The sequence below is a fragment of the Polyodon spathula genome, chromosome 2 (genome assembly GCF_017654505.1).
Source record: "Polyodon spathula isolate WHYD16114869_AA chromosome 2, ASM1765450v1, whole genome shotgun sequence".
NCBI classification, from domain to species: domain Eukaryota; kingdom Metazoa; phylum Chordata; class Actinopteri; order Acipenseriformes; family Polyodontidae; genus Polyodon; species Polyodon spathula.
In genome coordinates this window covers 72,712,558-72,739,007 of record NC_054535.1, presented here as the reverse complement: position 1 = coordinate 72,739,007, position 26,450 = coordinate 72,712,558, and the positions used below count along the sequence as shown (strand labels likewise).

General features: G+C 36.6%; 1 protein-coding gene across 4 annotated transcripts in view; it reads right to left on the bottom strand.

Moving 5' to 3' along the window:
- The window catches only part of LOC121300176 (electrogenic sodium bicarbonate cotransporter 1), a 101,910-nt gene that overhangs the window by 53,712 nt on the left and 21,748 nt on the right, over window positions 1-26,450 (bottom strand). The window contains exons 4-8 of one of the 4 annotated variants that reach the window (XM_041228667.1): window positions 11,577-11,712; window positions 8,403-8,563; window positions 5,703-5,882; window positions 3,235-3,330; window positions 1,912-1,988 (exon numbers count right to left, since the gene is read on the bottom strand). In XM_041228667.1, coding sequence (XP_041084601.1) covers window positions 1,912-1,988; window positions 3,235-3,330; window positions 5,703-5,882; window positions 8,403-8,563; window positions 11,577-11,712 — 650 coding nt within the window. Of the gene's footprint in view, window positions 1-1,911; window positions 1,989-3,234; window positions 3,331-5,693; window positions 5,883-8,402; window positions 8,564-11,576; window positions 11,713-26,450 lie in introns of all 4 variants that reach the window. The other 3 variants (XM_041228674.1, XM_041228683.1, XM_041228690.1) reach the window with 3 other exon arrangements.

Sequence of the window (26,450 nt, the reverse complement as noted above, 5' to 3'; positions counted from 1 at the left end):
TCAGTTTTGTTTCCCTTTTTGTGGATCGGTATTACGTTTGCAATTTTCCAGTCTGTCGGTACCACCCCTGTGTCAAGAGACTGCTGCATGATCTTGGTTAGCGGTTTGTAAATTACTTCTTTCATTTCTTTGAGTACTATTGGGAGGATCTCATCCGGCCCAGGGGATTTGTTTATTTTAAGAGCTCCTAGTCCCTTTAACACTTCTGCCTCAGTTATGCTAAAGTTATTTAAAACTGGACAGGAACTGGATGACATGTGGGGCATGTTGTCAGTATCTTCCTTTGTAAAAACTTGTGAAAAGTAATCATTTAACATATTTGCTATTTTTTTTTCTTCATCTACGATTTTGCCATTTGTATCTCTTAAACATTTAATCTCCTCTTTGAATGTTCTCTTGCTGTTGTAATATTGGAAAAACATTTTGGAATTGGTTTTAGCTCCCTTAGCAATGTTCATTTCTATTTCTCTCTTGGCCTTTCTAACTTCCTTTTTGACTTGCGTTTGCAGTTCTGTGTACTCTTTCTGCGTACTTTCTTTTTGGTCCTTTTTTAATGCTCTGTAAAGTGCCTTTTTTCGCTGAATATTTTTTTTAATTGATCTATTAAACCATTTTGGCAATTTAGTTTTACATTTAGATTTGTCTACTTTAGGGATATAATTGTTTTGTGCCTCTAGTACTACATTTTTGAAGAACAACCATCCCTCTTCTGTTGGTGTTTTCTCTATTTTACTCCAATCTACTTCTGTTAGTCTCTGTTTCATACCTTCATAGTTTGCTTTTCTAAAATTATAAACCTTAGCTTTAGTCATTACTTTTGGGGTTTTAAAAAGCACTTCAAATGAGACCATGTTGTGGTCTGAGTTTGCCAGTGGTTCTCTGACCTCTGTTTTAGTTATTCTATCTTCGTTATTTGAAAAGACTAAATCAAGGCATGCCTCCCCTCTAGTGGGTGCCTTCACAAATTGTGTTAGGAAGCAGTCATTTGTCATTTCCACCATTTCTATTTCATCCTTCGCGCTACCCACCGGGTTTTCCCATTTTATTTGGGGGAAGTTGAAATCCCCCATTAGTATGGCTTCTCCTCTGCTACACACATTTCTAATGTCATTGTATAACAGATTATTGTGCTCACCGTCTGAATCTGGCGGTCTATAGCATGCTCCTATTATATCTCTTTTGATCTCTAGTGAGCACACAGATCAACAACTTAGATTGTGACTTGCACCATAGAAATGGTCTATCCACGTGAAGAAAAATGACACTAAATATATATGGTTATGTCAAGAGAAACCAGTTATAGCCCCATATGTGACCTCACACCCTCTAAAGTTAGTTGTGTCACATGAAGGGGTGGGTATATAAATTAGGCAGTATCTAGAAACCTGCACCACCTCATGTCCACAACAGAGATGTTCATGTTTCTCAGGGATTCCTCTAACAAAAAATGTTGAATAAATCAATATCATATGGAGAACTAGACTGAAATGGCTTCCAGACTATAAGATAATATTAAAAAAAAAAAATACTAAGATAAACACAAGACGGAAGTCCAGACATTGCTTTGTAATTTCAACGACCTCTTTGATAAAAGAAATGGACAAATAAACCAGACTTTCAATGTTAATATCATGTACTTTAGATATAAATATAAAAAGTGATCTTTAAAATCCGGTTTATAATCCTTCATAACCTGCCTAAAACTGAATCGTTGAAAGAAAACAGTGCTTCCTAGTCTGGGACAAAGCATACAGCCTTCCACTTAAGACTTATAAGGCAGCATTCCCTTGAAAAGGAAACACGACTTTCATGCTACTTTTCTGCTTCAGTGAGCTGAAGCAGAAAGCAACACAGAGGCTACATAAAGGCTCTATACCCCTCAAAACATGTTGTTCCATTGATTTAACTTACCTGGTCTTTTTCTGGTTTATCAGAAATGTCATTCATGCTACTGGACGTCAGGTTTCGATGGGTAGTTGTTGGGCTACCTATAAAAATCAATGCCGTGTACAAGTTAAGCCTAATTACTCATCATACATCCATCTTTTATGTAGTGAAAGCTTAAAGACAGCAACTAAGTGTATACTAGATGCAGACTGTAGAATACAGAGAAAGACAGACAGAGGGTGTATTTAGAGGGTTCTTGTTTGGTTCTTACATAATATAGGATGATAAGTTAGCGAAACTTAAAAGACCTTACTTGCCACAGCCAGTGAGAATAAATCACTAAAATTTCTCAAATAGTTTATAAACTTTAAATGTGAACTACTCTACAATCACATTAACATGGACAGGAAGAGAAACTATTCACGTTTAAACTGTACATTTTATCAAATTATTATAACTTTTTACTTGAGTTTTCAAATATAAAAAAAAAAGCTCACAAGTTAGAGGCAGGTAAGAGGACATTGGTTTGAAAGCCTCATACAGTAGGTTGAATTAAGCATAGAACCCATAAACAAGATAAGACCAAGAAAAACAGCATAGCAAAGAGTTGCACACCCAACATCTATCTGAAAACATCCTTTCTATACTAGGATTTTTAAATACAAGTCATACTGTTTTTATTTACAATATGGGATAATGACTCAAATGTCAGTTTGATGCAGCCACTGGAAAATAACCTGCCTGTAGACACGACAAAACCTTTTTATTATTATTATTATTATTATTATTATTATTATTATTATTATTATTATTATTATTATTATTTATTAAAAATATTAATAAATTAAAAAAATTTAGATCTTAGAAAATTCTTTGATGTAAAAAATTATTAGTATACATTATAGGTTAAATAATATTACAGATTAAAGTCACAAAAATGTTAACAAGGTCAACTGAATTTGGAGATAAAAAAAAATGTTTTGCAGGAAAATAGAATGGTTTCTTAGTTTAGCTATATGTGAATTCTTCACATTAGATTAGAGGTCAGATTATTATGCCTCTATGTTATCTACTGTACACTGGACATGCAAAATGAATGGCCTGCACCTTCAAAATTATGTATTTGTATCTTTATAGTTAATATTAAGTATTAGTCTTGGGCATATACACAAACATGAAATCTATCTTGCACATTGCTGCCCAATTATAAGTCTTCTTCAATTTAAGATGTGAGGATATTTTAACTATCGCCTATACTAAATCCTCAATCCAATCCAATTTTAGATAGCGTTATATGATCTTGTTATCCAGTGCTGCGATGCCATTTCTAATGCCCTTTCAACTTACTAAGCCATCCCGTGCTCGGGCTCTTCCAGGCTTCAAGGTCCTCGTCCGAGGTGCAAATTGTTAGGCAAGGCACAGGGTTTTCAAGCTGACTACGTGCTTTTGCGCCACAAGCAGAATGGAGATCGGGCAATAGCAGCAAAAGGAAGTAAAATGCAAAGGAAAAAAGAGATAGAGTGTGACAGAGCCAAAAGCCAAAGGAGAAGCAGCAGAGGTTACAGAAACCAGATAAAAATCTCACTTCATGTTAAAACATAGATCAATTACATTTCGGGTTTATGGTGCAGGAGTAAATACCTCTTTGACTTACTGCTATAGGCAGGGGAGGAGGGGGTTACAAATAACATGTGTGGGAGAAGTGTCACTAAAGCCTTGTAATGTAGCATGCTATTTTAGCTTCAAATAAGAGTCTAGTCCTGTTCTATTTTCCTCCATAGAAAAAGCTTGGTTTAGAAACAACGATTGGAGTCACATGCATATTTAATTTCATTTATACATTTAGTATAAATGTATAAATGAAATGTTTAAACCTGAATATACTTTAGTTTGATTATTTCCGGGGGGAAACTGGGATATAGTGCAGGCACCCCCATGTTTATATTTCAGCGCATTTGTTCACAGCGTGATACAGGTAACTCCTTTCCACAAGTTCTTGTGGGTATTAGGACTAATGCATTAGCGATACATGCATTTTGACTGGGCCAGTAAAGTCTATTTTGCACTGGCATTTGTTACAATACATTATTCAACATATCCTGAATATAGGTCATGGTGATCAACTCTTTCACAGTTCAGACACTAGCGTGTTGTTTGCACTGTTTAGCAGGGTGTAAAATACATATGTTGGCGACATATCTTCATTAACTGTAATGCAACAGTAATCAAGTACTAGCAGACCTCACTGTAATACAACTTGTGCTTTCTACCACAATGACCTATTTTCCTGGTTTAACTGAACTCTCGATAGAAGTGAAGTTGTTGGAAGTGCTAACTGGGTTTGTACATAACACCAGAAGAGTAAAAAATAACATTGTTTGTGTCAGGGGTGTTTCAATAGCTTGGCAGTTACAGCAACATATTTGATTACAGCACAGGATTATGGCGGACTGTACGAGGTTCAAATCTTCACTTAGGAGGTCACTGAATGTGTCTCAGACGATGGTGCATTATATAAAATAAGGAAAGTCTAAGGCAGTTAGGTATTCTATTTGTGTCCCACGGTTATGCAAAACAATTTGCAAAACCTGCAAAATCTCAGCATGTGCACACTTGCAGGACAGAATTAGGAACTTTGCCAACAACAATGTCATTTTAACATTGTTTCAAAACCATTTCATGAAATTAAGAAATCATGAAACTAAAACAGCAGCTTTTTTAAAATACTTGACTCCTAGGGTGGCAAGTTAATTTGATGGAATTATTCATAAATACTTTAAAACAGCAGAGTTTTAACAGCTACTTTGAAGTGAAGTTGAACTATATTCCCATGTTTTAATGGCAGCTAAGATCAGCCAGCATGTAAGAGATGTACTTCCTCATCAGCACCATCCACCCATATAACCCACAGAATCAGACCTCAATAAAAAGTATAAGAAAGTGGGTAAATCTTTATATTAACAATTGCCAAGTAATGAACACCTGAGAAAAGAAAATCAATATGACTTTGATGCCAAATCACGGACTATTATAGAATTGGTGTGCAAGATGCAATAAGGAATGAACATGTTTGTGAGTTAATTTTGTGAGTTAATTTTGGATAAAGGAAAACTCTCTGGTGTGCAGTAGCTTTAAGCCCTGCGTTTAAAAGGGGAACTCCATTAAGAGAGGATGATCCCCACACTCTCCGAGTGAAGTTGCTACAGCTCAGTGCAGCCAGAGAACAAAAGGAAGAAATCTGTCTTGTTTATGCATTTTTCTCTGAGAGGTCCCCTCAAAATGCAGTGTCGTGAAAGCTGGATTCATGACTGATTAAATGGATAAGAAATCTATTGCACACCCTTTCCTGTTGTGAGTATGTGTCAAACCCACATGGAAGAGCTTTAAATCACAGTAGCAGTAACCACAAAGGGGTTCATAAATTTAGTCTGTATTTTGTTAATATTTCTACTATGTGGATTGAGTCTGACAGCAGCATAATACGTACTGCTATACTGTAAGTATTTGTCGTTGAGCACTTGTGTTACTAGAGACAGAAGGGTTATAGAGTTACTTGCAGCATAGGCTGGGGAAAAAGCTGGGATTGTCTGTGCTCTTAATTTTTTTGTGCAAAACTCTTTGGGAGCAAAGCTTGCTGAACATGACAGATGTAGTACTTTCATTAAACAACAAAAATGTTGCCAGAAGTCAGAAGGACCTCAAGGCGCATTTGGAGATCCTGTTTTGAGTGGGAGAAGAAAAAAAAGAAAAAAAGTGATCATACGTCACTTGAGAGGAAAAAAAGAAAGACTGCACCAAACTGGCACCTGCATTACCATTATCCGGGTTGGTAAACAGCCTACTTGCACTAGAGACAGTCTTGCCAATGTCAGCCAGTGAGCGTAGATTGGATTTCTTGGTCTGGTGGCGATGTTTCCGCAGTAAGGTGTACATCACTTTGTCCTTGAGCTCTGTTTTCAGCAGCCCGTTCTCAATCTGACTGTCAGTGATCATCTCTGCAAAAAAACAGTTCATAGGAATAATTGTTGCTGTTGTGCATACTGACTGACATTAATAAATGTCTTGATGCTGTTTATTGTAAGGGTTTCATGTATTAGAGGTGTGCAGTAAATGCAAATTTGGAATTTAAGTCCTTTTAAAATGTAGCATTTTGAAGTGTTTATACACCAAATTTACACATTCATCTTCATTAGACAGGCTTTTTCAACTGCATGAAAAGTGATTAGTTTCAGTATATTACAATGTACAAACAATAGGTAATTCTGAGTTATGTATGTGTATTTTACAAATCCTTAATCCTTACAATTACTACATTGGATCGTTCATCACAAGTAGAGACTGTACCATTTCTGTGCACCATAACCCAACAAATTTTCATTCAGAGCTTTTAAATACAACTTTCACTGAAATAAAAGTCATGCTTTGCACAATAGACTTATAGTCCTAAAAATCACTGCAAAAGTCTGAAGAAACATTTAAATACTAGCAATTGCACAAGAGCAAATGGTAAAATACACAGTTAATGTTTCAAACTCTGGTATTCAGTCCAGTCTGAAATGCCTGTTAGATATTTAGCAACATGAGACTATAACATAGCAGTGCTATTCACATATGTTCCAACAGTCTACTGCAACTCAAGTATATCCTACACGGGGATACTAACCCCACAAATAGTCTTTTACAGTCTGTTTAAGTTAGCGAAATGCACTCAACTTCACAGCTTGATGAATAGTACTTATGTGAAATGTTTCTGACCTACAAAAGTATCATAGAAAGAGACAGAGAGAACAAACAGGGAAGGAATATATATATATATATATATATATATATATATATATATATATATATATATATATATATATATATATATATATATATATATAAACAGAATTATAAATATGTTTCTTAATGATTACCCTTACCCATAACCTTGAATTATTTCTGTAATAAAATTACAGGGTAATGCAATTACTTGGACAACTTTGTCATGCAGTGTGAAAAATACAATGAAGTAATACTGCAAATATATATGTTTAAATGCTATTCAATAGTTTCTATTCATAACTTCCACATATTAAATACCGCATTCTGTTAAGGCTATGCAATATCCATTTCTAAATGATTCATGGATTACAGTACAATAAACTTGTGATCTTATAACAATGGAGTCTTTACTTAAAGTGTATAATTAAGCACAACAGAAATACATAGTCATATCCATTTAAAGATTTTCTGTGACTGCTCATTGAGATGTGGCTTTAACAAAAGTGAGTCGTCTGCTATTTTTAAAGATAAAGATCTGATGCAGCAGTACAGCAGCACATCCCAGAGGTGATCTCTGCATTTCTCCAACATTAATGGACAATCGTCCTATTAAAAAAGTCTACCAGTGGTGCACAACTCAGGTCATGGAGGACCGGTGTCCCTCCTGGTTTTTGTTCTAACCACAGCCTGAATTAGTTAATTGGACCAATTAAGCTCCTAATACGGTCCAATACAGTACTTTGAGATGCAGTTGGAATAAAAACCTGCAGAGACACCAGCCCTCCAGGACCGAGTTGTGCACCACTGGTCTAAAGGGAGAAAGGTTCACTTGAAGCCAATGAACACACTGATCTAAAATACATTTTCACTGAAGGATTTGTTTTTGTATGTGAGGTTGTAACAAAGGGATTCAATGCTGAGGTAGTATATCAATGGTTCCCAATCCTGGTCTGACCCCTTAATGGAACTAATCAGAGCTTTTTACTTAAAGAGTTGGAGACTTCAAGTTAAATATAAAATTAACAAAGAAACTTGAATTCTCCAACATTTTGTAAGCTAATCAGTTTAAAAAGTCAAATTAAGCAAATTATTATCTCAATTAAGGTTTCAATTAAGTAATTGAGAGCTCGGTTGGAACAAAAATAAGCCGGACAGTGGGTCCCCAGGACCAGGGTTGATTGGTGTGCAGACTAAGATGTTTTCTTTAAAAAAGTTAAGTGCCCATATTCAAGGAAACTCACATTATAGAGATAATAAGAAGTTTAAGGGTCCGTTCATAACCACAGAGCATTCATAACCAAAACTGCACTGTATATGAATGCATGTGTGCTGCAGCATCTACAATGTCATAATCTTATTCAAAATATTTCATACATGTTTTGTATTCCAGGGTTTACATACAGTATACATTTTCTTTACTTCTCAATCTTCATTTTTATCAAAAATGATATGCCCCAGAATTCACATGGATGACACTTCATTGACATACTGCTGAAGAAATGTGTGTAGATTTTAATGCTGGTTGGACCAGGATAAAGTGTGGCACACCTCAGGCTCATAAAGCAGTAAGCTATGGCTAAAAATTAAAAACAGCGATTACTTTAGACAGATATTGAGCTCTTAGGATGTTTAATTGCTTCCTGACGTGACACTAAATAGAAGTGGAGAGTATTTGTTACCTTTAGATTTTTTTTTTTTTAATGTAAGGTTCAGACCCCCCACAGGACTGCACTGTTGAATGTCTAACTTACCCACAACCTGAGGAAGTGTAGCAGCTTCCAAATCCAGCATTATGGTCCCCTTCTCTATACAGGTCCGCAGCTCAAACAGACTGTGTAAGGTCAACGTGGCGACATGAGGCTTACTCCACCTTTCACCTCCCTCTTCAACCTTCTCTTCAAACTTGATCCACCTGTGTTAGGAACACAAACAAGAGATCATGAGGCTACAGCGATCTATTTCTTTTTGGGTTAAACTGTAGCTGTGTTTCTCAAAGTTGTGAAACAAGATCATGTTTAAGTACATTAAGATATGTCTTTCAAATGCATCTACAACAACCTTTAGCAGAATACAAATGACTAAAACAGAAGCCGACATAACCCAATCTTTTGTTCTGTATATAAAGAGCTACACTAGAGATTTTTTTAGATAAAAGAAAATGATGAACATGATACTCAGTTTTGCATTGTTGACATGTTGGTAAATAATTACCAAGTACTATTATGATATTGTGCACTTCAGGGTTACTCAGTAAAACCATGAGCTGAAAATAACTTTAAAACACAAGTTATCTGTATTGATCTGAAATCAGTTCAACAAAAACCTAGGATTTCAAATAATACTGTCCTTGGAGTTGAGTATTGTGTCCAGAGTATTGTGTCCTCCTGACAGTCCTGGAAGCCTCATCCATTTATTATAATTTTATTAACTTGGTAGAGATTTTCCAGGGAAAATGTGTTTAATAATGTGAACAGCACAGTAGGCTAAATGCTTTTAGAGTGAAGCATGATACATTAGGCCCTGTTTGGGATATCTGAAGTTTGTTCTGGTAAAATTTCTGATATCACATCATTAGTATATTTATTATTTAATCTTTTGCCATTATGTAAATGTTTTGTAATTTCTACAAATCAAAGCACATAGTTGTCATGCAGTAGACCACTTAACTGAACATCATTTATCCAGACTGGAGGAGAATCATTTCCACCAGAATCAACTCCCCTTTATTGTGCAAACTTTCACCAAGAAACCATGAACAGTGCCAATGTAAATTCAGGCTCCCCTTATTCAGCTGGACTTCCCATGGGCTTTATTTCCTTTAAAAGGGGCATTTTAGGTGAAAAGGAAGACAGTGTTCTAAAACTGGCCATGGAAATCTTTGTTTCGCTGCTTTTTTTTTTCTTCCCTCACAGCAACATGGATCTCTGTGGACAGAAAGCTTTCAGTAATGTAATACTTCTGAATTACTGATTCATTAACTCAGACGCACTTCTGTCTTGTAGGATCTGAAGATATGAGAATTGCATAAAATACAATACATTGAAATATTAACAATAATAAAAGCCAGTTAAATAGTATTCAATCTAGTTATAAAAGATTGTAAGAATGTATGTAAAAGAATTCAAAAGATAAATAGTACACAAGATTTTATTTTTCACGTAACACTTAAAATATAATCTCTACAATGCTGAATTTTAACAGGAATAAAACACGCTTTTTTTTTTTTTTTAATTTGAAAATAAATCATTTGTAAGGGAGCTCATCTTAAGAAAAAGTAATTCAAATTAATTTTGAAATTGTGTAAAACTATCCATGAAAGTAATTATAATTAAATGGGGGAAACGTGTGCCTTACATTGTTGTGTTGCAGTTCAAACACAAGGCAACATTGTTTCCAGCAGGCTACAAGGTCCTTATTTATGAGATTTCCCCTTGTTTGATACACATTTTGATAACGAAGAGCAGCTGTAAACCACCACTGGAGACTCCACCTCTAACTCGCTGATCTTTAATAAAATAGATCGTCTTTAATCTTTGACTTCGTGATCCTGGTTTGGAGGGCAAGGTAATTGTCTTGATAGAAATCAATTAAATAAACCACTAACCTAGCAGTCTGGGATGTTAAATTGGCTATGTGAATGAAGATGTAACAAAATGTGTTACTATACTGTATATGTGGCATATTGAATGTACACTGCACAAATGCATGCATGCAAATACAGATCACTTAGCATAAAAACACAAAACAGAAGACTGTAGACACTGTTGTTATTCAAATCTTAGTTCAGTTCTGTAACATAGTGATGTAGTCTAAACATACTTGATATGTTGAACACTGCTAAATCAATAGCAAGTCCACCAGTTTCAGATCTAGACAGTTGGGCTGTTGATTATTATGCCCCAGAGATCTCATTGAAGTTCAGAGTCACCAATATCATAACAACATCTCCATTAATGGCATTGACTAGTGCATATAACACTCCCAGAGCTGTGAGGATTACACTAATAACAGAAGCCAACATTTCTACAGAATTATCCCAAACTGTTCCAAACAAACCTGGTCGAACTCATCAAGACATCTGAAAGTCATTGACCCCCAAAACAGCAAAGAATATCAATATTACTGAGCCAAATTTTCAAGGATGGAATGTTTCTATTACATTTTTTATGAAGTTAAACTAGTACAACAATACCAATGGCATGGTTACTTACAAGTGTACCTGTGAATTAAACTATGTCCTAATTTTCCCAAAGCCAAGACATTTACCAAGACACTGTTTGTTTACTCAACCGAACATTCTGCTGAATGAACAGTTTCATAACTGCTAAGCACAGTGATTTTTTTAGACTGCATTATATTTTACCTGAGCGTTGTATAATAGTGTGTTAGCATAAGGATTTCGTTTAGTTCATGCTTCAGCCCGGAACAGTAAATATTTGCGGTATGTTTCATACATACTTAAATAAACTGTTCCTGTCCCATCAATGTGTTCCGGTTGTCAGTGGTGTTACTACATAATATTGGCCAGCCCCTTCTAACACTATGTGCCTGTAGGTAGTCAACTAAATATCAGCGGGAATTTACAATGTTTGGGCTGCCTCCTGGTACTACACTCAAGTCTACTTATAATTGAATAGACTAGGATTGTAAATCAATCTAGGATATAAAATCAATTCAAAGCACTTGCACAGCTTTACACATAATCCTTTCTAGATCATGAATGGCTTTTCCTTTTTTTCCTGCACAGCAACAGCACATAAGGTCTTCAACCAAGAATTTCACAAAGACGGCTTCTTCAGACAGTTATTATAGTTTGCTGCTGTGTTTAAACTGCAGCCATGATTTTATAACATTGAAAGTGTCTCACACCTAGGTGGTTCAATGAAATGGGAGCTTTTAGCTATTAGCTATTTGTTTCTTGTTACCGTGCTGTTTCCTTCCATTCCATTTCTTGTCCATCTACAGCCAACAGTTCATCCAGTTCTGTAAAGAGCTGAGGGGGAGCCGGGCTGTCATCCTCCTCCCCAAGCATGAAGCGAATCCTCTCAGCTGCAGGGGAGACTAGGAAAGAAAAGATACTGCGGTTTACTGCCTGGGAAATGATGAACGAGGTTCGGCTTTTCATCTTTCCCTCTTCAGCATTGTCGTTCGTTTCCTTGCAGGATGGCAGCTTTGTCTTTGACATGTCTTTAAATATGGCAATTATAGTTAAATCAGTGCAACGAAGGGCATTTGATTAAATTAAGATTAAATTAAATTAAGCTTTCAGACCCAGTAGTTAACAGGAACCTGCTACTAGTTAGATAACCAATAAGAGTTTAAACCAAATCTGCCCCAGGTAAAGAAATACAGATCAAATCCACCCACTTTTAGTGCCCTCCTACATCACAGGGAATCCACTTTTTTTATTGGACTTCAGTCTAGCTTGGCTCTATGCCTTTAAACCCCTCATTAACAATTAGAAAATGTTTAAACAAAACTGTGTCTATTCTTTACAAGAGGGCTACCCTCCATTCCTCCGTTTCCTAATTTGAATATTTAGTTACGCATCACTGTACATGAAAAACAGAGTTCAATACTGTTGATAAAACTTTCCCACTCCAACATGCTCATGAACAGAAATAACAATTTAATATTTAGAACTGGCCATACATGGCAGTTTTGCATGCATATGTTGCAGACCCTCTCCAGAACATTTTCAGCCTTTCTGTTTTTTACTATGGTATATAGCTGGTGAAACATCTCTTGCCAGCCAAAGTTATTACTCTGATCTGATGCCACTGCATAAAATACCAAGGGACCATTCATGGTCCCGGAAGAACTAAACCCAAGATGCAAGATGCTATTGGCAGCGGCAGGAAAAGTTTACATCACTTTTTGGAGCACAACACATTTTATTAAAAACGAGGTCGTTGTCAGACAGCATTGCCATGCAGTGTTGTGAGGGTATTTTAACATGAATCTGCGATTGGGAGGGTTGCAACCGCTGAAACAGAGGAACGTCCTGCCGAAATCTGGGTTGTGCAATACTGGTTTATTGCACAGCTTATTCTTGAACACTATTAATGTCACATGTAGTCTTGGTAAATGACCAGTCATTTCACCTGTTGCTATAGGATGTGAGCATTTCAACAGCCATAACAACTTTAACAAATAAGGTTATATGTAAAAAATACATATTTTATTAATCTATTTTATAATAGTGCTAAAATTTGGAATCTCCCTCCCATGGTCACATGACTAAATCCAAGATGGCTGCCACAAAGTAGAAAAAACTAATTTAGCTCAGCTGCCATCCCTGGAAAGACTGGAATGTTGAAGGATTAACATTTTTGACTTATTTTACACTATTTAATATATTTTCATATTTTTTATTTATTTTTTAATTTTTTTTAGGTTACACAGTTACCCCTAGTGAATCAATAGTGGGTCTCGTACTTGGGTCAGGGTACCCCAATCTGCTCTTACTGATGTCAGACAACCTGCAATGCACACATTTTCATGAGCAAGAGGGTGGCAGGAACTGGCTGATGGGACTTTGTACCCAGTAACTATATAATGACCTATATCAGTTTTTAAGAGGACAGCCAGGAACCCCGATGTATAATAATCATTTTGTTTTGATGGAGGTTGGTGGTATTTACCATCTTTCTATGTAGAAAATCTGAAAATGATTTATTGAAATAATGAAATATAATAATATTAATAAATTGATTATGTCTTTTTAAATAATGTTATTGTTATGAAATATTAATAATAATAATAATATTAATAATAATAATAATATCCTGGCAAGATAACACTAGTATTTGCTTTTTATAAAACCGAAAGCGACTGTAGTAATTTTATTTCTCGATCCAAACTGCTTGTCTCTATCCTGTCAGTGTGTCAGTTAGATTGGGAAAAAAATGCGCGAAAAACTCCTTTCAGCTTGTCTTCCTTTTTTATTGGTAAACTTTTGCTTAATAAATAGTAAATCATGATTAAATAAAGTGATCAGATTAAAGGTGACCTGTTCTGTATTGCCTCTTTTTCACTACTGCCTTGTTTCTTTGTGTTGGGGGGGGGGGGGGGGGGGGGTTTAGCAATTTTTAAAAAAAAGTTTCCCTAATCTGGGGTCAACGGTAGGTTTTAAAACTGCTGATTGACTCATTAATTTTTTAATATAACCTTTGGAACAACTCCACATCGAGAGGTTCTCTTTATCCAAATGCCAAATAAGGACACACACTGTACTCAACAAGCGTCATTGCTGTGCTTCTGGGCAATGTGTTTTCAAACCAAACAAGCATTTGAAATAGGATAGTTAAAAACACAGAGAATGTGCTCCACTGCTGCGATTTAGATCGGACCATACATTCTAAAAGTGACGGTTTGGCCGATTAGATCAGCCCATTCCAGCCCATTATAGCAAAGATATGCAACCAAACTTTCAGCACGGGCCACATATCCAGAAAAATAATTCAACCTCATGTTTCCGTTGGAATTACTGTTCATTTTGTATTGTACACATCAAACAAAAATATACAAAACAATTAAAAACAAAGCATTAATGGTCATACTGTTACCACGTACATCCGCATTGCACTATAACTCAAAGCAAAATAATTACAGTCATCCTCGGTTAGCATTATGGGTGGATAAATTGACACCTTCTCTTAATTCAACAGACAGTCTTGATCCTGGATTTTCACCATATAAAATACATGCGTCCTGCCTCTTAATTTTTTAATTAGACACCACGGTTTACTTGTAACTCGCAATTTATTACCAGTACCAAAGGGATAAAAAATATTAAAAAGACTAGTGGATGAATGTCATTTCACGTGACTGACCTCTGCCTGGAAATGGATCGTTCATTCATTCACAACTACCAAGTGCAGCTCGTTACAGTATCAGTTCACATTGAGTGAGAAGCAAAAAATTAGTTCTCGTTCAACTGGCTTTAAAGCTCAGATTAGTCGGGATAACAAGTTTGTCGGCAGAATTTTCAAAGCACATGTTTTTTTTTTGCATGCGAAACAATTGACAATGCTTGATTTCTGTGTGACACTAGGTTGTTTATTATTGTTTTTGTTCACCGAGTTAATTCTATATAATGTACATTTGTTAACTTTTGCTAACAAAGCAGTCAAATTAGACAGTACAAGCCAATACTTAAAACCATAGTCAACAGTTTGTGGTTGGATTGTTTTCACAAAATGCTGTAATTATTTTATTAATTCTTATTTCAACGAACTATACAAGTTTGTACAGTAATTGAGTCATTCACTGAAGTTCTTTCAACCATTTTCATAAGGGCATTTAACTAAAAGGTTGTAAATACTGTAATCATGTGAGTTCTGTTATTTATATGCATGCTAATGTCAGGGCTCACGTGCACCCGTGGTTAATTCAACACCTTGGATAAGTCATCACTACATGGCATCCACATGGGATGTCGAGTTAAATGAGGTTGACTATTTGCTTAAGAGGTTTTTATTTTAGCCAACGAGTTGCTCAGCAGTAGCAGGCAGCAATGCCCTAGCAAAAGTCACCAGGTAGTGACATCAGCTCCCTAGCAACAAGCCTCCTATGTTGGGAATGGGTTCTTTCAATGCAGCAGGTTTGTGCATTTGAGAAAGGAGAGTAAGACTCATGAAATGAATTAGAGACTTACGTTGATGAGATGCAATTACCCTTGGCAGTACAAATTAAAATGTCTTGCTGCTTTTTATGCAAAAAATGAGAAAAAAGAAGTCAAAGTAAAAAAAAAAAAAATAATAATTAAACTACAATATACTGTTTGGTTGATTCCAGACCGTCAGAGAATCAAGAGGGTCTGGAATCAACTCCCCAGTAATGTTGTTGAAGCTGACACCCTGGGATCCTTCAAGAAGCTGCTTGATGAGATTCTGGGATCAATAAGCTACTAACAACCAAACGAGCAAGATGGGTCGATGGCCTCCTCTCGTTTGTAAACTTCATGTTCTTATAAATGAAATGGAATGAATACACAGGCCGCAGCCAGACGATAAACAGGCCGCATGTGCGGCCCTGAGTTATAGGGTTAAAGCCACACATGCCCTCTACCAGTGTTCTGTCCACTGGACCATATCTGGGGCATCCTTCCGGGTGAGGTCCATCAAGGGAGAGGCCACTACGGCAAAGTTTGGAATTAACTTCTGGTAGTAGCCAGCCAAGCCCAAGAAGGCGCAACCTGGGTTTTCGTTTTGGGAAATTGGACAATAAGCCTAGGCCTGGACCTTAGCAACTGAATCACTCTTCCCAATGGCACACTTAGAAGCCTAGCCTTCTACAAAGATTGCAATACATCCACAACGTTACATATATGACTGGGCCAATCTATGCTGTGAATAACCAAGTCATCTATGTAAGCAGCGGCTTACTGACGATGGGGCTGTAAGATGTGGTCCATCATCCACTGGAAAGTGCTTGACACTCCATGCAACCCAAAAGGGAAGTGTTGTGAATTGGTACAACCTGAAAGGAGTCAAAAACATTGTACTTTCACAAGACTCTTTGGTCCAGTGTTTTGCTAGTACCCTTTAAATCCAGCACCACCATCAAGCGAGCAGTACCTAGTCGATCCAGAAACACATCTATTCGGGGCATTGGGTATGAATTGAACTTTGATATCTTGTTGACCTTCATGGTCAATGAAGATTTGAGTTGATCCATCCAGCTTGTTTAATAACACCCCGTTCACACCTGTGGTTTAGGCCGGCCCAGGGCCGCCTTATCTCATGTGTGAACGCTCAAAAAATGAAAAGGCGGCCCTGGGCCGGGTGAAATTTAGACCTGCTTTTTGATGCAGCCTAAAGTACCAATGCCGCCTCGGGCCGGCCTGCTGCATGTGTGAACCCAACGCAGGCCCTAGGCCAGCCTTAACGCGTCAATGCGGTGACGTAGCTCAAACCACTCCCCTACTATGTCGAGCGTAGTAGATCAATCAATGACGGTTTTAATGTGTAGCAGCTGGGACGATGCAGAAATTAACCCGTAGCGGTCCATTTATTCAGCGCTTGTCAGCTGCGTCAGGTCCAATTTATTTTCACACATGCGGTTTTAAATATATATTTCCCCCCCCCCAGAATAAAGCAGGTTTAAAAGGTATTGAATTGCAAAAGGACAGTCCTGCATCTCCAGCCAAGCCCCACCCCTTGTTCGCTGTATTTTTCACATACCTCTTTATAGACTTAGATACTCTCCCGATCACTTGTTTTATCACCAAACTTCTCAATAATGCAATCCAAGTCATTATTTTATTAGTATAACATCTCAAAAAGCTCTGCAAATGTTTGTGATATTCTGCACTGGATGCAGAAGTAGCTATCTCCTTTATGTCCGTGTTATCTCTCTGGTGAAAACCTGCAAGTTTGTCCTACGGCAAACTCCAGCTCGGAAAATAGCAATGGGGAATGCACTAAATACACCAACAATTTTGACAATGATGATGCTGGGTCAGTCATGAGTGGAAAGTATTTAACCTTACAGCTTTCATTAAAACGATAAAACCTGCGCTCTTGCTCTCCCTCTATATATATATGTGTGTGTGTAGATATTTTTATATATTATACATACACACATTATATATATATATATATATATATATATATATATATATATATATATATATATATATATATATATATATATATATATATATATATATATATATATACACACACACACACACACATATATGTATTATACACACATATATATACACACACACACATTTCAGATTGTAGCCAAGATTGTAAATCTCAATATTGAGAAATAATGCATACCATGTTGCATATTCAGTCACCAGTAATATAATAATCTGTATTGTGACTACTGTAAATGTCCTTTCTTGCTTCATTTATGCACGATACAACACGATCAGTTCTTTCCACAGTAACCGACTGCACTGTCAACACACGCCTTTATCGTATCTTATGCAATAAGTACAGTACCAACAGTGTTGCCTCAATTTAGGCTTCCTTTTCAGCCACATATGTGCACGCACTAAAACCTAAAACCCCCCTAAAACCTCAACTGTGAACGGAAATTTTGAGGCGGCCCACAGACAGCCCAAAGCCGACTCAGTAAGTGTGAATGCGGTGTAAGAACGACTGGGTTGGACCATGCACTCTGGGATTCTGCTATTACTCCCAGTTTGAGTATCTGCTCGAATTCCTCTTCGGATACCTTCCTTTTTGCTTCCAGAACACTGTAGGGCCTCTGACAAACTTGCGCCACAGGCTCCGTCTCAATATGGTGGTGGGCTACGTGTGTTAGCCCCAGAATGGGAGAGCTTAGACTTGACATCTCCAAGGGCAGACAGACCAGGACCCAGGTCTGTGGTGTGGCTCGCTGGTACAATTAACAAACTCTCCCTCACCTGCCAGGAAAATGTACATCTCTCTCCTACGCTCCGATTGGCAAACCTTGTAGGTATTAGCTGGGCCGACAATACACAACATAGTATAAAACATAGAAAATGCACAAATAAACTGTTCCTACTATAAAGGAGACCTGCTGACACAGCTTCTATACATTTGTGTGACAGGGATCTGTCCCTGTCACAGCATCCATAAAACAAAAACATCTAAAGTATGTCACCTGTAGCAGCCAACTGACCCTAGTATAACAATAACAAATGGAAAAAAAAATAAGGTTCTTTGTATTTTCCATTTGCTTGTGAATGCACCATGGTATATTTTAAACAGGTACTATACATTTTTAAACAAAACTTTCTTTATTCTTTACAAGAGGGCTTTGCCTTTTGTTCTGCTGTCTCTTAATCTGAATATTTAGTTAGGCATCGCTGCACATGAAAAACAAAGTTTAATATTGTTGTTTTAAAAATGAAACTTTCCCACTTCAATATGTCTGAAACCAAATGAATGATTTGTCACAGGTGTTTAATATTTTAACAAAAGTACGTTATTCAAACTGGCTAAAACAAAAACACACGTATACACACAATTAATAACTAGAAATGGCTGTTTTTCATGCACAAGCTGCAGACCCTCTCCGGGACATTTTGAGCCTTTGAGTTTTTTTCTCTGGCCAGCCCAGTTTACCACTCTGATCTGATGTCTCTACATGATGTACCAAAGTATCATCCCTGTCCCTGGAAGAAGTAAACTCAGGATGCACACTGGTATTGGCACTGGTAGGAATAATTTTTTGGATCACAATAGTGTTTTATTAAAAAAGAGGTGATCTTCAGACAGCATTGCCATGTACTTGCTGTGAGGTTATTTAATATACAACCAAGAAAGTAAAACATCTAAATGCACACAACCTGTAATAGCCAGCTAGTTAGCGTAGAAGATAAAACTCAATAACTAATGGAAAAAAATAACAATTTGCATTTTCACTGTGATTGTGAATGCATCATGTTGGTAGTGCATATTTTAAACAGGTAAGTTAAGAAGATGATCCAGCGAATAAAACCCAGAAAATATCATTCTACACTAATTACTTTCTTACTTTTTTCTTTTTTTATTTTATAAAAAGTCCCTTTATTAGTTAAAATAGTCCCTTATTAGATGATCACAAATGTCTAAATCCAATGAAGGAATTTTCCAGTTCAGAGCTGTTGCTTGATTGGCCAGGGGTGTTTTGTAAGTAGAGTAGATCATGCCCTTAGAGCAGTTTATGTAGAAGGTCGCTGGCAAATTAAAGAAGATTGCATGACATGCATTCACAAGACCAAGACCCCGGCATGTCATTTTTAGGTTGTTCTCTCATTGTTCTTACTTTACTCTTATTAAATCATTGGGATCTTCTAAAAATGACAAGACACACTTTTGGGATCAATCAGCTACAAAGGATGAGCACTGATGAGCTGAACAGCCATCTACTTTTCTTATGTTCTTACCTTAACATTTTACAAGTTTTGCTCTCTATCGTCATTGCACTTTGTCCTCAAGGCTAAACTAATCATTCTGTGCTCATGATGATAGCTATAAATATATGTTGTTAAACATAAAATGTTATAAGAGTGTGCAAAAGAAAAGAGTATGACCTATTAAACACACTACATTCTTGTTTTGATCTCACTGGGAAATTTAAATCTTGACAGATGTCGTAGCAAATCAGCTTGAAGGCAATAAAAATGACAGATGTGCTAACCCTCTCTTGTATGTTTGTAAAAAGCCTTTACCAAGAGAAAATCACATCAGAAGCACCAACATTCATTCTATTTGTAGAAAGTAAGTCTAATCAAAGTTCTCTTGCACAACAGAGTGTGCAAACACACACTCTCAACTTGACTTGTGGTAGCCACCGACTACTTATAAACATACACACAAACAAAATGACCTTTTTCTAGCTCCTTCAGGACAGATTCCATTCAGCCTTGCATCATAAGATCTTTCACCCAACGGCATGGAGCCTGAACAGTAATATGACCCGGAGACCTCTGATATCACCCCAGCAGCTCAGCCTTTTAAGGTTCTTTGTCATTGACTCTTGCTATATTTATGTTGGCATTCACAAGACTTTTCTGTCATGCAGGTCTTGTTTGTAACCTAAACTGCTCAGAAAATGTTAGATCATTGAGTGTATTTTTTTTTCCCTCTTAAAATACAAGTGATGTAGTGACCTAGTTCACGTTATAAAAACTATTTACTTGAAAATCATAATGCAAATCAAAATGGTTCCACTACCGATACAGGATTTAATTAATTAGATACCAAGTTATCCCCTTTTTATGCAAAACAAGTCTGAAAGGAGATTAAATCAGCAAATATGCAGGAGATGCAATTCCATGATGAAAGAGTTGCTTTTATCCTTCGGGACTCTGCTTCTCCAAAAGGTGAACTTTTTCTTTTATATAAAATCATTATTTGGAGTATAAATAAATGTACATGCAAAATAGATTTTTCAGAATGACATCCAATTAAAAAATGCTGAGGTTGCATATTATATTTACCTAAAATATAAATCACAGTCGACTTTTGAAGAAAGGGCCTGTAACGGTTTGCCACTGTCCCTGGGTGAATTTTTAAAAAAGAAAATTGTCACTTGCAGTACTGTTCCTGGCCTGCATCTGTAGATGCACTGTATCCCATTCCTAACACCAAGTGTCACACAGTGGCTTGTGTGGATGATGTCAGACCCGGAAGAAATAACCAACACTAAAAGGTCAGTACTATTGTGCGAGACGTGAATGCACGTGTTTATTTATTAAATCAAAAATAAAAGGTTTACACAAAACAGGAACAAACACTGAACTTCAAAACAAAATGGTACAGTGGCCAAAACAGACAAACCAAACAAACTGACACGGAGCAAACAAGTATCGTGCTGGTGTTAAACCAGCATGCGTAGCAGTTGTTTTGCTTTTTCAAGCTTTCCTTCACTTTACCTCCCGACCCTCATTCCGCCTCCGAAGACACTAACCCCTTTCTCACCTGTGACCACCCTATGTATACACCTGTGGCTGGAACCTTATTCATTTAATCATTTATTCAATTCACAGCTCCAGCCACAAGGATTTTAACTGCCTCCCTGACACCACTATTCCACACACACACAAACCCACATCCTCGTGCTCACGTACCAATATACACTAACTCCCCCATGATACATAACCCAGACCTTACAAAATAAACCAAAAATACACCAAAGGGTGGGGATACTCCATCACAGGTTCCTAAATTTATTTATTTATTTATTTATTTAAAAGTCATGTAAAACTTGAAAGCTGTGTGTCTCCCATCTGCACTAATAAAGTCCAACTAATTTCCAATGTGGCCATTTGTTTGTAATATTCATGATCTTGACATTGAAAAATGCAAAGCTGTTCATATCATATTACAACCCAGCTGTTGCACAATGGCCAGCTATTCATAGATACAGCTAAACACTATGCAACCAACAATTGCATTCCTGAAGGATGGTTGACTCTGTCTAAGAACACCACATTTTACAATGATTTTTTCCCCCAAAAGCATGTCTAAGGAAGCTTTTATGAAGTCTGCTCCTGTCTTAACAGAAAATTATATACTCCCAACATATGCAATACAATTCACATTTCATCACAAGGACCCTACAGCGATTCACGCTAATAAATAAATAAATAAATAAATAAATAAATAAATAAATCGATTAAACCATTACATTAAACAGCAATACAAAATCTGATAAAACAGACATTTAAATTGGAGTTAAAAAAATAGTTTAATTGTATAATTAGAAAAACGAACATAAAAAGCCAGTTTGTAAAAACAGTAAAATAAAAAATAAAACATTAATAAAAATTGATATTTTTTTTTTTGGAAAATTGGAAAACTAAAGATAAAAAAAGAGGTATTTTGTAAAAACAAGTTTTCCACCCTGACTTAAAAACAGTAAGAGTCCCAGCTTCCCTGACAGAAGAAAGCAGAGCATTCCATAATTTAGGAGCTTTACATGAAAAGGCCCTTCATGTATTATTTCCTATAAATAACTGGGTGCTAATCCATTCAGGGCCTTAAGTTAAAAGCTAAATCTTTAAATCAATTCTAAAACTACACAGGGAGCCAGTGCAAAGAAGCCAAAACAGGGTAATATGTTCACTTTTTCTGGTTTTAGTCAGAATTCTAGCGCCAGTGCTCTGAACAAGTTGTATACTAGACTACACGTTTTAGAATACCAGAGAAAAGTGCATTACAATAATTAAGATAAAACAAAGGCATCCATTAGTCTTTCGGCATCAGGTACAGAAACAACAGGTTTAAGTTTAGCTATATTTCTGAAACAACAAAAGGATACTTCACTATTTCTTACGAGTCTCAAACTATAGTTCAGGGTCAAAGTCCTTCCACATGTACTCATGCACAGTTTAATATGGTTTGCAGTTAGTGGTTTTGCAATTATCTTGTGCTTGTTGGTCATTTAAAAACATAAACAAAGAGGTCTGGTATAATTAACAAGTTTAGGGTTATTGCTATAAATTAAACAATAACTTCTGGTTATTTGAATGAAATTTGTGGTGCACTAAACAAGTTATAATAATTATTAAAATGTGACCAGAGCAATTGTATGCAGGCTTTCATGCATTTAAGCCCACAGCATGTGTTTAAATACCTCTTTTGTTTCTTTTTCAGAACCAACAGTCAGTTGCTTTCTGAATACTAAAAACAATTCTATTGTAGCCTTATTTCATTTACTGAGATGGATGGATGTGTTTTGAAGATGCAAAGTGTGTCCAGAATAGTTTCATTATGCTGAAGGGTGAGGTATGAAACACTTTGTTGTTTGGTAAATGCTGCACCACTATGCTTGTTGCATGTTAAATATATTTGAAACAGAATGGCTTTATTAGGCATACTTAATACTGTAGTAGCAAAGACTTTGATCATTAGAGAGGATTATTTTGGAATTAAAAAATTGATATTATATGCCATCTCTCCAATTCCACAAAAATATAACTTGTATGCAAGTACTTAGTTGTACTAAAACTAGATCTTCTAATGAGTCTATAACAAGCCACAAGGAATATGCCATGTGGCCCAGAAAAGGATTCTCTTGGCATTTTTGTGGTCGAGGTTTATTACTTATTACTTATTATACATGGCTTAATAATAAACTTGACAGTGAAAGTGCAAAAGTCATACCAGGAAAATACCATCATGTGCATGAACTGAAGTTTAAAGCAGGGTCTTGGAAAATAGAAACAGAACCACACACTTATATTAACTTAAAAAGTAAGTAGTGTGGCTCCAAAAAATAACGTTGCAGGGTCCCATGTGGTGCTACAACTGTTTAAATAATGTACCTGCTATTTTTCTTTTTATTGTTAACATCCTGACAGCTTCCTACACTGATAACTTTACAGTGTTTCAAAGCTCTTTTCAAAATGTCCACTCTAGTGCACTGATAGTGTAAGTATTATTGCCCACGTTGTCAAACAGATAACACAGCAATAACGATCCATGATGTGTTACGGAACAGAAAAGCACTTTTCTGCCAGAGCACTTGTTTTGTGTTTGTTTGTTTTTTTGAATTTACTCTTTATGCAATGATTTAGAGAACAGATCTCACACCCCAGTGCACTAGAGCATCCATTTTCAAAAGAGCTTTGAAACAGTCTTTAAAGTTATAAGTGTAAAAAGTTGTCAGGATTTTAACAATGAAAATTAAAATTAAGTTATTTAAAAACAGTTGTATCAACATGTGGGGATGTATATGGTTTTTCGGAACCCCGCTACCTACTTTTTCATATCACTCAATACATTTAGGTAACAGACTTGCAGTAAAAAATATAAAAAATGATCGCACATTAGCCTAAGGGTGTAGACCAAACCAATTACGCAAAACTATCATAGTACGGATGCAGCAGTTACGATGGAACTGAACCAAAACCGACACACTGTCTCAGCACTAAGTTGGCAGCATTTTCGGGAGCTCAGCACACACTTTTCTGCATATAGAAAATGTATTTAACACCCCTTAAATCATGTTAATATGGTAACATAAATCAAAAGTTATGACAAGACTTGACTGATTGCCCTCAGTGCGGCTTCATACTTAGTGTGGGTGTTCAGATGTCTCTGGCTGTTGCCCATTTAGGTTTGCTGATGAAAGGTGTTGATGCAAACTCTGCCTGCGTTCTCTAAACTAAAACTTTTGTTAAAAACAAATACATCCCGCGAAGTGAAAAGCTGATGTGGAGTTAAAAAAGTTGTTGTATCAATCTGTTAAACTTTGTGTAGACCTAACAAAAAAAAAAATAATAATGATGCTAAACTGACTAAAACAGCCCTTGCAAATGTATTGAAAGGAAATAAAATGTTAGTTGAGGTCCCGAACCAGTGTGAAGCTGCAAAACAAGCGCAAGGGAAACTGCTGATGTATCTGGAAGGTTTTCTTTTGTCTGATTACTTTGTTGCTGCATTGAAAAATCAGCATATTGATTGAATTCAAGTGTAAGGGCCTTGTTATAGTCATACATATTACAGCAACAGGCTATAATAAACCGGCATACTAATTGAGAACTCTGTGTATGTTTTTCGGGGGGCTTTTGACAATTGTATAATACATTGGTAAGAGTGACGCAATTACACTGAATTGAACTTATTTATCACAGTTAAAAAACAAAACGTGTGTAATAATGGTATGTTTCGTTACCTTGGCTGCACAAATCCATTTTTTTTTTTTCGGTTTTAAACTTTAATTTTGGTTTTACCGAAAACCAATGGGACATGAAAAACAACTGTAAGAGTGGATAAAAAACCGAGCCGACCGTAACCGGCTTGCATCTCTATATCACAAAAACCACACAGCTACCCACTGTTTGGTAAATTGGGTCTTTGTCAACCGGCGTACTATCGAAATGTACCCTGGGTCAGCTCAGACACAACATACGCATTACAGCTCTCAGCATGGCCTCCACCGATCAAACTACTGTGCCTCAAACTAGTGCTTGATTATCTCATGAGAATTCAGACATATGAGGCAGCCCATATTGCGAGAAAGAGGAGGGAGATCATCACCAGGTCTCGGCTCCTGATCATCATTAGGTGGAATTCGGCCGGCTAGAAAAAGAGCAGAGCTACGGTACTCGAACTCAATGATCCAGACGGGAAATGGCATGGCTTCCACAGATTGGAAAAGCAGGTGCACTCGTTAACCAAGGGATGAGGAAGGGTATAAATAAGAGTCGTGGCAAAGTAATCTGTTCCTTTAGTAAATGGTTGGATTTGACCTTGAAGGAGTACTGTATTGCTGAAAAACCGTGTTTGTCTTGTTTGTTAGTGTCGGCTGTAACTGTTGTTTGTCTTAATAGACTCCCAGTAACAAGCCAGCATCAACCTGGACATCACTTTCACCCCTGCCTTACACAGAGAACTGTATTTACGCCACTAGCAGCTAATATCACTCACTGTTAATTGTGCTTGTGTTGTGTGTTTAATGTGGGTGTGTGTGTAAAACCTGGACTTGTAAAAGCCGGACCGCTGAACCACTCCAACATTTATTATTTACAGGTGTTTGTCATAAACCTCTGGACATTGTCGAGTCATTTCAATACACCCCCTTGCACATGAAAGTAATTGTCTGTCCGATTTGTATCCGCTCTGCACTGCACTCACCTGTATCCACTCACCACTTTGCCACAATCATTAATAAATAATCTAAAAGTATTTTAACATTCTCTCTCACTATGGCACTGTTGTTGCTACCATATGTAGGCCTGACAAATGTCATAACAAAGAAATGTCGTAAACAACTTGCAGCACGAAACAAGACTTGAAACCAGGTACATTTCTAACATGCCAAGATACCACACAATAGATTTGTCTCAACTTTGACACATTTCAATTGTAACTCAGTTGACAAAGACTCTGCTACTTCTTTGGAGTTTTTCAATTTAGGTCACCCATTAATTGTAAAAGAAAAAAAAAAGTTGTTTAAAATACGAAATTTGATAGATGTTATTCACACATTTGCTACTAACCAACTGAATGATAAGTCAAACACATTTCAAACTCTTGGTATATCTTTCAATGTACTGTTGAAAGGCTACTCTTATGTAAGAGCACACAAAATACAATGCCCATGGGAAACAACAAGTATAGAGAATGCTGCAGGGATAAACAGCATTGCGCCATGTTGCAACACAAGACCTATTTATTTTGGTTTTCTGTAGTATTTGGAGCACAACTCAAGTCCTGGATCCAGTGCCACAATCTAGTATTGAAACACTGCCTAGTACATTCCTCCAACTGCGGAGGCCCCAACTCTTGCAGTTGCTAGGGAGAAAGGGGTGCAATGTGGGTAAGTAACAGAGAGAAAAAGCAGGAAAAGGAAAGACA